This window comes from Phalacrocorax carbo, chromosome Z (genome assembly GCF_963921805.1).
Source record: "Phalacrocorax carbo chromosome Z, bPhaCar2.1, whole genome shotgun sequence".
Taxonomy (NCBI): Eukaryota; Metazoa; Chordata; class Aves; order Suliformes; family Phalacrocoracidae; genus Phalacrocorax; species Phalacrocorax carbo.
The window spans coordinates 84,098,820-84,113,437 of NC_087548.1; the positions used below are offsets into that span (position 1 = coordinate 84,098,820).

The 14,618-nt window shown below is 40.5% G+C and overlaps 1 protein-coding gene across 2 annotated transcripts in view; it reads right to left on the bottom strand.

The window, feature by feature from the left end:
- Positions 1-14,618, bottom strand: part of MCTP1 (multiple C2 and transmembrane domain containing 1) — a 287,955-nt gene that overhangs the window by 128,601 nt on the left and 144,736 nt on the right. For both annotated transcript variants that reach the window (XM_064438587.1, XM_064438588.1), the window contains 2 exons: positions 2,310-2,480; positions 559-689 (listed from right to left, as the gene is read on the bottom strand). In XM_064438587.1, the coding sequence (XP_064294657.1) occupies positions 559-689; positions 2,310-2,480 (302 nt within the window). The remainder of the gene's footprint in view (positions 1-558; positions 690-2,309; positions 2,481-14,618) is intronic.

Here is a 14,618-nt window from a genome sequence, read left to right on the forward strand (position 1 = left end):
TTTCTTTTTCCTACACAGGAAAATGGAGGATAACCACAAAAATTTATACCATTTCTTGAACTCTAGGACAGATCTCAAAGATTCACTTTTCCTGAAAATTAATTAGGTGAATGATCTTATTTCCTTGCCCCTAAACTTGTGTAGTCCTTCAAGACTCTCATTTACCAAACAGATTAAAATATAAATACATAATTTTGGTCTTATGTGCCTATTACAAGTCATGAGAATCACTTCTCTTCCAAGCCGCACGTTGCCATATGGAACCTCCTGCATCTTGATTATTGCTCTAAAATAACCTTGCTTTTGGAAAACCCAAGTTTATCCATTGGTAAAAGCTGCCACCTACTGGTCAATAAAAAATTATTTTACACCATCAAAGTGAAGAATTACATCAATGCAGCAAACTGGACTGATACTGTGTGAAAAATCCTTCCCCACCTTTAAAAAAAAAACAAACAGGCAAGAACAAATGGTCATAAGAAACAGTTTCAATGGCAAAGCTCATTTTAATCATCTGCTCTCAACCCCAGGGAACAAGAAGGCTGTAATTGCACAAACCTGCCCATAAAATCATCTTTTTTGCCAGCATCTTTGTCCCACACGGTAATATCAATAACTCCACCTCGTTCTTCATCGAGATGAAAGTCAAACTGCTCTCTCCACTGAGGATTCAAAGTTTTTGGCACAATCTAAAAGAAAAGCAAAAAGAAAGTCCTGTTGCATCGTGCAGGCATACACTTTCTTGAATCGTAAATTTCATCTTTACAGTCTGTTCAGGAAGTTTTTTCTATTTGCAGTATAAGTATCTAAAGCAGTGAGACTTAAAACACAGTAATTAGAGAAGGCTACTGGCCAGTTCTCTCATGTCTCTCTGATACAACAGCAACCTCCAAAATCCTGCAACCTGTCACCTTCAAACGCCTCCTGAACAAAGGATTTACCCTGGGAATGGATCCATTTTTTCTGTAGAATAATTATGCCCTCTCTTGAGTGCCAGTTAGCTGCAAAGTTATGTGTCTGAGCCTAAAGGGAAACAAAGCACCTGCAATGACAAGTAGATGACGGCCGTAAGTATTTAAGCAAAAACCATTTTATCATGTCCTCTTTCCCCAGCTGCAGTAATACTGGGACAAAGATGATACTACAGTTTAATTCTTACAGAATAGTACTTTATTTTTTTTTTTCTCCAAACTGTATTTTACTTCCTTTTCTTTGCAACTCAGATGAAAGTCGTTTTCTCAATCATTTTCAGCACAGTTACTTCTGACTAAAGAAGTAACTTCAGTGGACTTCAGTCCCTGTTCTTCTGACCACGCTCTGCAGAACAGAAAGCTTGCACATTTTTCTACCACAGTGCAAAAGCAGTAGCTGGTGTAGTCATCCCTGTCCTGAGCAAGAATAGAAGCTGCCTAGTACCTTCCCTGTGAAGCAATCGCTTTTTTCAACATCCACCAGTTCACTGGCTTGAAAAAATGGAAAAATCAGAGAGGATTGAAATGAAGAAATTTTACGAAAATTTTTAAGTCACAAAAGCATAAAATTTGATTTCTTCTAATTTCAGATTTGGAGGCCCTTAGGCAGGCTCAGGTGTGGCACCTAAATGCTCCTGGCCTCTTCCTCACTTTGCCCTTTGTCTGGTTGTGAAAAACACATGGGCTGTCACGGCCATTGGGAGAGGAAGGTCATGTGTGTCATTGGCAGTGCCAGCACCTTCCATAAACAGCAATTTTCAAACCAACAGGGATCATGGACATAAAAAATAATAGCAAGAAAGCCAAGCGATTCTCCACAAACATTTTCTCCCCGATCAATCCTTTCTGCCTGTTAAGCTCATACATATACAAAACTAATGAAACTCTCCTTAAGGACGCAATGAGGAAAGTGAGAATATAAGCATGACATGGTTTGAGCATAAGACCAAGCAAAGCATCCAGGAGGCTACCAGCATCAAGCCAGAAAGGCACAAAGGTGGTACGTGCCTGTCAGAACCACTCCACGTCTCTCCCCTGCCATGAATGGCCCATAACAGGATACAAAAGCCAACACAGTCTGTCTGGAGAATCAGGCGTGCCTCCCAGCCACCCCGCATTTTTCAGTGCTGCATTTTCCCCCATCTAGTATTATAACTGCTTATAATGAAATAAAACGAAACATCTAGACAAAGCCCCAGATGCTCTGACAGCTAATTAATAACAACAACAAACCTCCATCACTATTTAAATGGTCACGCAAGCCAGAAAAAAAATACAAACAGGAACAAAACATTTCGAACACAGCCATTGCGCGTTTTAGGTCACAGCTAGAATTACCTTGCTCTTGTACTTCTGATGCCCCAGCCGGAACTTCACATAAGGATCACTTAGTCCGTTCGCATCCATCGCCTTAAGTCCACGTCCTTCTATTAAGGTGATACTAACTATCCCTCTCCATAGCTGAGATTTTCCGCGCAGGTCTGAGAGATGTAAGCTGTGGCTCTGACACTTCAGGGAAATAAAAAAATAGATTTAGTTAAAACAATTCCAAAAACGTTCCCTGCATTTTAACATTCAATTTTATATAACTATGAATGCAAAACAACCGTCTTAAGCCATTTTGAAGTTATTTGACAGTACCTGTGTAAACTATATTATGAAGAATTACTTGGAGAGAAACAAAACAGTGACAAATACACAGGTAACATCATATGCTGCTTTTGCAGAAGCAAGCAGAACAAATGCTACTTAAGGAAATATTCAGGGAAAAAATAAAAGTGTTTTTTCCTGCTTCACTTCTCGCTCTGCTGATAGATCTAACATTACCAATAAATATTACAAAGTCTCTCATATTAGTGGCACATGATTGCGTGAACTTGAACAGACACTAAAATAAAAAGCAACAAGAAAATGAACCTTCCATTAAAATAACATAAAACCACCACGAGAAGCATGGGCCAAGGAAAAGTACATCAGTAAACTCCCGTGTTCGTGACAACTAACTCAGCCTCTAAAACGATTCTGATATTCTCAGAAACAGCAAGGAAATCTGGATTAAACACATTAGTTCAAGAGCTTCAGAAAGTGACATTGCAGAGCCTCTGGTCTGCGAGTGGAAATCTGTGGTCTGTGAACCCTCAGCCGCTGACTTTGGGGGTTAGAAGAAAATTCACAAGCACCCACACTAACCAGATGGCCACAGCACTCACCAGTGAACTCCACTGGCGGCCGGACAGTGGGCGTTATAGGTTCGAGGTTACCTTATCTAAAATCAGGACACGAGATGGCTAAACAGTATTTAAACTCATTAATTATTCTTTCTAGGAATAACAAAAAAGCACGACTGCAAGGATACTCAGCTGTAAACGTATCAAATATATGCATTTTCTTTACTGCGTGATGTAGTTTGAGCAACAAGGGCTTTACGGGCTCAGCTACCCTCCATAAAACAAAACTGTTGTGTGGTTGGCTTCATCCCTTGCACACCTCCAGCGTCTCTGCTAGAGGTGTTCAGTGTCAGCTTGGTTTGAGTCTTTCGGAAGGTAATCACAGATGGACGGTTACAGCGATGAAAGTGCCCACGGCAGGAATTTGACTTTATTACCGAGAGAGGATTATAGAAGGTACGCTGGAGTATAATCTGCACTCACCAGACTCCAGAAGTGTTATACGTGAGGACTGGGCCCACTGGGCTTAGAAGAAACCTCAATAACATGCTTTTACAATATTACAGATACTATATTGGCATGTATTTGTATTTTCCAATGGTTACTCATTCCAAGCAGTATGGTTACTCCCCAAATATTTCACTGGATTTTTTAAAGATTCATCTTCCTGAGGTGAGGGATTTGACTGCAGACAAACTTCTCACAAACTTACTGTTTCTCTAAAGGCAAACACGGAACTGTGGGCTTCAGCTGAGAAGTGGAATAACCTTCAACTTATCCTGTGACACGAAGTAGCAGTGGGACACCAGACAGCAGAACCTCTGCAGAAGTTAGGGCACAACCGGGAAACTCAGTTGACAGAAGAAATTTCACTTACAACACGGGAACATTATCAAACCTCATAGATTTTTTCTGAGCACAAACATCCCTTCGCAGGGCGTATGCAGGCAACACTGCCAAGGACTTGTCTTGTGAAGAAGGGGTAGATTATTTTTTTTTTTCTTAAGGTTCTTAAAAGGTTTAGAGGAAAAGAAAGACTGAATAGAAAATAAGCAAAACTGACTCTGCCCTGAGCATAAGGTGATGAAGGATACAGAAGGAAGAAGAGACAAGGCACATTTAGGAGTATATTTCTTACAGGGATAGAAGCAGTGGTTAGTTGAGACTTATTTTGACAAAGAATACACAGTTGTTGGGGTATTTTTGAGAGTTGAGTGGGAATCCAAATGAATTCTAGGGTACTGTCATGGAAAATAAGCACGAGCTTGCATTTAAAACTCTTGTAAAGTAAAGCTCAAGCATAACTATGCAGCTCTCCGCTAATCACAAATGAATCAAATGACAGTGAAATCATTTAGAGAGTATACTTGATGGAAATTCCGTATTTTCAACGGCTCTTAAAACAATTTGCTGCATTAGAGCAGCTGCCACCACATAAAACATGCTGGATTTTTACGACCAGCAGGGACTTCCATCAATGGAGGTGATTTACGTATGAGGAGGTAAGGCAAGATCTAAGCGACCATGCGCAGAGTGTGATCTGACAGATGGGTCAGACGGGAGTTTGCAAGGGTCAGGCAGCAACCCCGAGAACACGCACGTTTTGCTGGGGAAAGCCGTTTCGGGTCAGAGCCAGACCCCACAGCCCGCGGCTCGCAAAGCGCCTGGCAGAGCCCGGCGGCTGCGCGATAGCGAAGCTCCGGAGTTTGCATCTCAATCCGCTGGAAGGAAAGCAACCGGCTGCTAAAAATAGAGCGGTGTGGGCTGGTGGTGGCTGCTTCTTCCTCACGGCGGGGAACGTGAACCGTGGCAGTGCTCTTTTCTCCCTGTGTTTATCGGTAACGCAGATCCATGGAACAGCAGAAGGGAGACGTACTGAAAGGGTCGGGGGATGGCCAGCTGGAGCTAAAGCTATTGAGATTTCCTGGGCACGAAAGGCAAGGGCTATGTGGTCTTCTCCAGCAAGAGTAACTTCCAACTGGTATTTTTCTTGTTTCCAAGCAAGACTGGACAGCATCTGAACAGACACGCTTTCCTTCCCGCCGAAGCCATCCTCAGAAATTACAGATACTGACAGAACCTCTAATTTCATAGTCTTTCTTGTAGGAAGTAAAATAAATAAATATGAATGTTTAGATTTCAAGTAAAATTTGACAAAAAGCTAATAGATGAAAGAATGGTAAGACTGATTTCACCTTTTAGAGTTCTTCTCTTATGAAGTTAATTTCACAGTGAGAGACAGGTACATAATTTCTAGGTACATTTTTAGGTATCTAAGCAACCTTCTGTAATCCAGCCCGCAGTCAGCTAGTTACAAAGTCAGAAGGGAAACTGAGAGTAAAACGAAGACATGAGCACGGATCTTTCCAAGTTTCTGCTATGAAGGAATATTTCTCCAGACTAATTCCTAGATAACACGTTTCCCTCAGAAAGCAGGTAATGCATTTTGACTTCTGGCTTCACTCTTCTGCCACAAACAGACAGAAACATGAAGAAACTTCACAGCCTGTAGTTTCTCTGGGAATAGACGGAAAGTTATATATTTCATAAATATTCCATCTGAAACTGGCCATGCTGTCTATATAATGCCACAATTTGAAAGGAGATAGGTCAAGATCTCAGGCCACAACTGATCATCATTAATATAGGATTACTATTCCTACTGTTATGCATTTATAAGCAGCCATGGAGACTCCCACCTGCCATGTGCTAAACCAAAAACAAAGGGAAGAAAAAAGAAAAAAAGAAGTTGTAGCCTGCATACTGTGAAGGTTTCTCTCTTTTCCCAAAACGATATAAAAATTAGACTTCTGAAAAGGAATCTTTCATGTCAAAGCTGCCTGTGAAAGAAAACCTCACATCTTTTCATATCCATAAGCTCTTTTAATGCTTCTGCTATAAACAGTAAGCAAAACCAACATTTTCTTACGTGATAAAATCAGCTTTTATTTGTGTTCCACCTATTCTGCCTAAATGTGGGGTAGTGGAAGGGCTAGGGATGCCAACAGCAGCAGATCTTCTGACACAGAAACAGAACTGTATCCTCTATTAGGTATGATTAATGTAGTTAGCCAAACACTATGGCAGAGCTGAAAGACGATCTTACAGCATGGCTTAATATTCTGTCTATGGTCACACATTACCGGTTAACGCTTCGGGGTGGCAAACCAACTAGGCTTAGCCGGAACCTGGCCGTTGTTCCTAGGGTCATCAAGACCATGTTCTTGATGAGTGTATTAGTTGCCACAACTTTATTTTTACATTCTGGAGGAGAAGCCTTAGTAAATACTTTTGAAAACCCCGTCAGTATTTATCTTTGGGTATCTATGCGACCTTTGAACTCTAGCCCATGAGTTGGAGAATCCCCACAATCTGTCCTCTCCCAGCCTGACCTCACCTTTTCACCAGTCAGACCTCATGTCCTGCAAAGCACCACCTCTCTCACTTGATGCACTTGTGCCCGCGCGAACAGACCCTGCTTTTACTGAATCTCCTCCTCGTTACATGCACCACTAGGGCACGCTCCTCCTTCTCTGCGTCCTTGAACGCCAAACCCTTTGCTTAAGAATAATTCAACAATAGACAGAAGTAGAACAATGTGCCTACCACAAAGTTGTTTGGGTTTTTTTTTTTTAAGTTTTAAAAAGCAAATAAATAATGCAGCTGTGTGTCCTGCAAAGGCATCTCTACCCAAAGAATTACTTTTGTTTGGAAGCTTTAAATAAAATACCAATCAGAAAATAATGAAAGACTATAGGAAAGAATGTTACTTGTCTTCACCACTGAGCAAAGCGTAGATGTACAAGAAGAGCAGAGTGAATCAAAGCCAGCGTTTTAAATGACTGCTGCAAACTCAAGCAAAGAGAATTCTTCTCCCCAGATTTCTAGGATGCTTACGTGGCTTGGATAAAAGCTTTAAAATAAAGACTGAGAATGTCCATAGATACATCTGCTCCTTCTACATGCCTTGTCCACATGATGAAAAAAATCAAGGAACAGTCATGTACGAAAGCGAAATACAAAGAACTGCTGTACGCATTCACAGTGCTTTTCCCCTGTCAGAAGCCACACAAAGTATAACCTTGCAGAAGTCGTCGACGTGTGGACACTGATCTACAAAAACGCCTTCAATGGGATCACAATGATTCCTTTTTAATGTTTGCTTGTTGTGACTAAGCAAGTTTTATAAATGGACAACCACTGATAATTACTGCAATATGAAAGATCATTTCTATTATCAGCTATATTTTACATTTTAGGATATTTTAAATCTAGGTAAAGCTAACCTAGATTTCTGTCGTTGAGAAGTTTACACTGCCTTATACCCTGTGTGTTTTCAATATGACAGCCATTTAAATCTGGTTTAAGATCTTTGTCCTAACAACCTGATATTGTCACTGTAGTAGGAACCCTGTGGTGACGTTACAATATTTCTAATAAAAGCTGATACTTCTGCAGCATTTCACACATTTTTGTGGTTTGCTAAATCTAATAATCGTGCATTCTACAGAGATGCGCTTGCTGGAGCCAGCTCTGGCGTTACATGATGAAGGCTGTGACTCCATTAAGTGCCCACTATGACTTGCATTTTCTGGAAAAGGGTGGAAATATTCATAGGAGACAACAATGTGCCGGCAGGAGTTGTCAGAGAGGCTGCGTCAGTACGACCCTAACCTTCACCCTTGCCTTCCTCTTGGAAACTGTGGCTGCAATACGTGAAAGTCAGCGCGTCTCCTGATGATCCCGTTGTCGCCTGGGATGACCGGTGCCACCACGGCCCTAACACTGACATGAATGTGACAAGCATAAGGACAGTGGCCACCGAGACTTGATGGAAACACTTTGTGCTTTCGGAATTGCAGACAGAAAATCCACACGGAAATGCTACTCTTCTGTTTTGATTGTTAACCATTATCAGCTGTTATCACTCACATACAAGTAATGCAAATACAAGCCTCACCAAATATTTGCATAATTTTTATAACCAGATGTCTAACAGACAGGTATATCTACTCTGACATTTTCTACTTCTATTCCATTATTTAGTAGCTTTCCATCAAGCACTATTTACAGCTGACAGTCAGTTGACATCTATAACCTCATGGCTTACAAAAGCAAGTATTTTCTCAAGCTTAAAAGATTCTTCTTAAAAACCCAAACCCAGTAAGTCCAGCTTCCGTTCTGAAATTCCACAGAGTTTTGGATGAAATATTCTCGTTGAAAGACTGAACTGATTGCAAATCCCTTCAATTAAGAAATATCATACAACCCTCTGCTTCTGCTTGTCCTTGCAATCTTTAGACCATGATGTGCTATTTCCAATTTTAGTCTCTACCCAAGAAGCATCTCAGTCCACTGGGAAACATTTGTTTCTATTTTAAAACTGAAAAAAAAAAAAAGGCATCATAAGGCTTTTGATATTAGGAAAAGGCAAATCAGGAGTCACAGAAACTAAATATTTCGAGTTGGGCAAAAAAGAACCAGTTATTAAGGCCATAGGTTTTGGTACTTCAGTTTGTGCAACGGGAACACACATACTTTTAGATAGCTTCTAAGATAAACAGTCAGCAGTTAGGAGATGAAAATGTTATATTTTACTATTCATTTTTGTTTAAAGTGTTCAAAAATTCTATTTTTCCTTTTAAAGGTATATGCATACATTTCTAAAGCTGAATTACAGCAAAAATGTTATCTAAATGCAAATTAAAAATCACTTTAATTCACTTGCTTTAGGCAGTAAATACGCTCTTATCACCAATTGTAACTAATCAGAAGTAGCTTCTCAGTTATGACTTTGGGAAGATAATGTACTCTTACTCTTACTTTATACACACCCTGTTGCAACCCAGACTAATTCATCTTCATTTCTGGGGAGAACAGACCCTTGGTTCCAATTGATCAAAGTCACACTGAAACAGCTCATCACATATTAATTGTATAAATTAAGAGTATTATTACATTTTAGTGCATTTGAGTATTCCCAGTTCTAAACTTGCGTTGATAACACAGAACAGAAGAGAAGGTATAAGAGAAGAGAAGGTGACATCTCTTCTTTTCCTCCAGATTTAACTGGAATACCATGACCTGACAGGGAATAGCAGGTAATTATTAAATACCTTTTCCCCTACAATTTTTTGCTAAAGGTGCCAAACCACTTGTTCTTCTGTCCATAAACTAAGGCACTCAAGATTTCTCTGGTGTTTTCTTAATGTGCTGTTAATGTCGCAAGTTTAATGTGGGGTCTGATCACGCTTGAACACAATTTAATGGCAATTCTCCCACAAAGGTGAAAAGGCAAGAGTAGACCCTTATTCAGATGAAAATAATTTTTGGTGAAATGAACAACTTTTCTGACAACGCTCTCTCTCAGTATGCTTTGGCCAAAAGGTACGGTCTTTATTAAAAACCTTTTGCTTAAATAGTTATGGTTACACAGGAAAATGTGAGCTAATCTTATTTCTTTGTATACAAGTGGTAATCAGAGACAGTGAGTATACTAATTAGTTCTCCATGAGTGTAGGATTTGTTGAATTAAACTATTTATATGGCATAGCACCTCACTCACCCTGTAGCTGAGCCAATAAATAATGTCTTCAGGATATCAGCAAATGCCGTTCAGAAGAAATCAAACCTCTATGTGAGAATGCGCCAATTTCACCAGAACTTGGAACAAAAGCAAGGAATATAAACAACCTGTTCAGCCAGTATTACAGCTTTTGGTTACCTGTCCTCCCTATGTGTATCTGCAGGACCACTAACTCATCAGTACACTGCCTAGTGAGCACATGAGATACCAGGGTTCCCACCCAAGTTCACAACCAGGGAGGACAACTGTTGCCAGTGGGGCAAAAATTACACCAACACCTCCTCACCTCGAGTTTGGAAGACCTAAATTAATACCAAGACAGAGCTCAGTCACTCCCATACTCCTGTCTTGTAAAGTAAGTAAGCAGAAAGAGAAGATATGTTGACAATTGAACAAACCAACCTTAATTTCCAGATGCCTTCTGTCCTGAAAGCTTATGAAGGCTCAGGTGCTGCACCTTTGCCTTAATTATTGAGTAAAAAAGGGTATTTTTCTTAGTTGTGTAGCGTACTCTACATGCCCTGTATAAACTACCAGAACTTCTCAGCAGGTGTCAGACCTCAGTGCTCTCATCTTAAGATGATGTACTCTGTTTTATGGGACTACAAACAATGCAGCTCATGAAGGTTCTCAGATGAAAGCAAAATACGTTCATCTGTCACATTCCTTTCCTCTGGGAACGGCCGGTAAATCCACGTTGTGTGAAGTCCCTCTGTGTCACAGCAGAAGTGGGGAGACACATAAAGTACCTGCAGTTGCTAGCGCAGTCCCTGTCCTTACGAAGAGGCTTCCTCCACGCTCTACGCGATCAGCGAGTGCTCGTCCAGCGATGGCTGTCAGCAGACCAGTCTGACCACACAGCTTCACCGGGCCTTGCGCTGGGTCTGGCTGGGGTCACTTCCCTCACAGGGGGCCACACAGCGCCGTGCGCTGCCTTTGTGGCTAGCCCAGCGTTGCTGACACAGCAACGTTTTGGCTACGGCTGATCAGTGCTCACGTGGCATCGAGGCTTCGTGCTGGCGCGCGTCACCCACCCCACTTGCTAATTATTTCCCCCATCTTCTCACTATTCCTTCTGACTTATTTTCTGCTTACAGTAAAACTTCATTCCAAATACCACTGCTTTGTTCCCTCTTACACGCTCCTAATCGCTAGTATCTGAGCACCTCAAAACTTTCCTCTAAATTAAGTATATATGCAGACACACCTCTAGTTCAAAGGACCATTTTTTTCAGACTCTCTCTAAAATGGGTATATAAATTGTGCCAAAATTGCTGTGATAAAACATATGCATCTGTGTTACTGGAAGCGATGAGCTTAATTTCCACCATGAGAGATACTGTTAGACGCTAGGGGAAAAAACCAGCCTTTAATGGAAATGATAGTTTAGCACTGGAACCAGCTCTCTAGGGAGGTTGTGGAATATCCACCACTGCAGATTTTTAAGGACAGACTAAACAAATGCCTGTCAAACACAGCTTAGCTGTCACTGTTCCCACTTCAGGGTAGGAAGACGACTTTTCAGGCTGTTATTCCTATTTTCTGTCTTTTTCACACCTACCCTGCACACAGGTAGATTTTTAAATATCCCAGCCACTTGAAGTGCTGGGAAGCGAGGTTTGGTCTGTCTACCAACAACACCTGCCTTGCCATCGGCCTTCTCTCCCAGAGACATTCCTGTTACCTTCCCAAGGTCTTTGCCTCATATTTTTTTGCCTCCACCTCTCCCACTCAGCACAGCGAGGACAAAACTTCCAGAGCAAGCTCTGTGTGCATCACCCTATAAGCAAACAGCACCACCTCAATGCACTGCCCCTTACCCCTTTCTGAGCTAACCTCCTGCAATCGTACACCAAAGTGTACAGCAACAGAGGGGACAGGTGATTTTTCCTAAAATATTTACTGGCATCTTCAGATTCTCCACAGAAAAGCCTGCCTGCTCTAAATGAAACGAAATGCTCTTTTAGAGAGAGCGCCCAAAGAAATGCTTCTGATTAAGCTAATGCAAACAATTAATTGCCAAATGCAGGTGGAACTACTTGACAACTCTAAAAAAAAAAAATACAAACTGTGTTTATCTAAAACCTGTAACATTAACTCTTCCGGGGAGCACCATCTGCAAAGGCAACCCTTACTAGAAGGACACAACGACCACAAAATACCTTAAGTTTTGCAACAAAAGCACCTTTAAAAAAAAAAAAAAAGGCATGCAGGTTCTTGCCCTTTCCCATTTCCATTTATAACGAAAGTTTTTATTTTTGCTGGAAAATACATACGTCTATATGTATATTATATAGACATATGTAAATCAGTGCTGAATTATAATTACAGGTACACTGACACCAAGTTTAGTATTTATGCTTTTGATTTTCAACTTAGACGCCATTTCACATTAAAAAGTGCTAGAAGCAGTAAGATTTTATCTTTTAAAAATGTTGCTAGCAAAGCCATGGCAAAAGTATAAAAATTTAATCATTAGAAGCTAAGAGAAGCATGAGGAGGAAGTACTCCATTAAAGAGAAAACAATTTTTTACACGAGAGAATATAGTGCATTTAAACAGTCCCTTCTTTCCTCTGCCATCAGCTTTAGGCTTAATAATGGTTAAGAAAATTTTAAGCTTTTTTTAACTATTATTTTTGACAGCACTGCACTGAACACTACAAAAATTACGAGGAGAAGAGCAGTACGTGCACTTCTAACTCAATTTCATGCTGCCAACATTTTAATAGGCTCCCTTCCCATACCCTTTCCTCTGCTATTGATTAAACCTCTGTGCTGTGGAGAATTAGTAAATAAGAAATCAGAATTGATTTTTTCTTGTTTTCATAACCAGAGGAAAAAGGAGAAAACAACTCTTGCCAGTTCGTCTGTGCTGGCTCGTGCTGGAAATGGCAATGCTTTATTTCTCACCACACGGACCGCTGGCACCTCGAATTTTGTAAAGGAAATCACTTCAGCAATTAGCACTATTCATCGCACTGTCAGAAACGGTGTTGACTATTAGTAATAAATTACCTCTCTTGCAAACCTGGGATTTTCTGTGCTGCTTTTATACCTAGACCACAACAAATTTTTACTAAATTAGATCTGGTACCCAGACAGTTTAGAAAGCAAGAGAGAAGCAGGAAGTTTGTTTCCTTCTACCCAGAGGAAGAGAGACATCAGCGAAGTCTGCATCTTCAGCAGAAGAATTGATGAAAAAAGGAAAATCTGCCCGAAAGGAAAACTGCAGTGGATGTGGAGAACCACAAAAGCAGAACAGGTCAGACCCATAGACATAGAAGAAAGCCATTTTGCACAGGTCAAAGTTTTTCCAATACCTTTTTAAAAATAAAAATGAAGCTAAAAATTCCTGTATTTGGTTTAAATGAATGACCGATTATCCAGACCCTACAAGCACTGCCTTTTTCCTGTAGCACTTGCCTGCGAACGCACGGAATAGCCAACAAACTGAGCTCTAAATCACGGGAACTGAGGCACGGGTACATTGAGGTTCTTGAGGAAACACCTGGATCACAGAACAATGCACGGAACATTGAATAATCCACTCCCACCTTTACCTGAGGTGTAGTGAACCTCAGTACAGACGTAGTGGTAGAAATGGAGCTGCTTCCCTGCTGGACCATGCAGCAAAGGCGCACCGGCGAAGTCATAATCACCCAGCTGGCTTTAAGGCAACACCAAGCTTGTGGTGGATGAAATGAAACAATCCATCTGAAACTGAATGCAAACTGTAACTTCCCAGCAGAAGGTTTGTTGTTTTGTTTTGTTTTAAAAAACAGCTTTGGTTTTTTTTTTAATTATCCCACTGGGGGTCTCCTTTCACTAAAGACGGGAAGTTTGACTTTCCTTTTCACAAAACATATAAATGCTCTGACTTCAAAACTGTTTGAATTTCATTTTTGCTAGATTCAGTGAAAGATGAGTATTCCCTCTGACCTAGACAGCGCAGGGAGTGATCTAGCTCCCTTGAATATTGATCAAGACTATGTCTGGAATAAAGCAAACATGATATGGAAAAGTTAAAAAAAAAAAAAAACAAAAAACCCCCAAAAAACTCAGCAGTAACAGAAGGGAAAAAAACTAACAGCAACAGCAAAAGTGGGGTTGCATTTTTGCAACGCCACCAACAAGGGTTTTCAATGCTAATGTGTTTGAAAGCACTGGTTTACACACCAAAGAGATAAAATGTACATCTGCATTGACCTGGGTTTTTTATGAGACCTTAACTCCACCTTTAGGGTGCATAGGGGGAGCAGTATTTGAAGTACAGACTCAGGATTTGGCCAAAGTAGTTGTTTGGAGGTACATGAATACCGTAATACTGTAAGAGAGAATATTAGTTACTGTTCTCTTCACAGCCACTACATGGGCCCAAGCAACTACGTGCAAGTGGGGCCCTTCTCAAACACAAGCAATGCCACAGCCGTCTGCACTGCCATATCTTCACGTCAAGCTACGTATGTTACAGAAAAGGTAGGCTTCAAGCACATGAATTTTCGAAGTAAAATACATTGTCGTAATCTGTAAAATCAAATTCATTTACTAAACGTGCCATTTTAAAGACTCTAGAGAGCTAAAAAAAGTAGGATTAGGAAATTTTATAATGATATCTCTAAAAAAATTTAATATTCTGTTTTTTCTCAGCTCTCAGGAGTGTAAGACAAGCACTTCCTGAAGAAGGATATCATTTAGGGTACTTTCTCTATTACTTTACAGCATTATGCCCCTATTTCTAGATCCTTTTTTTAAATCTGCAAATGATGCCCTATTAAATATCGATTATCCTGCACCCTAGAGAACAGCAATTTTTTGGAAGGAATCCTTTGTAAATAAAATATTTTAAATTTGTTTCCTGACAGCAGACCAAAGATTTGGAACTCTGGAGTAG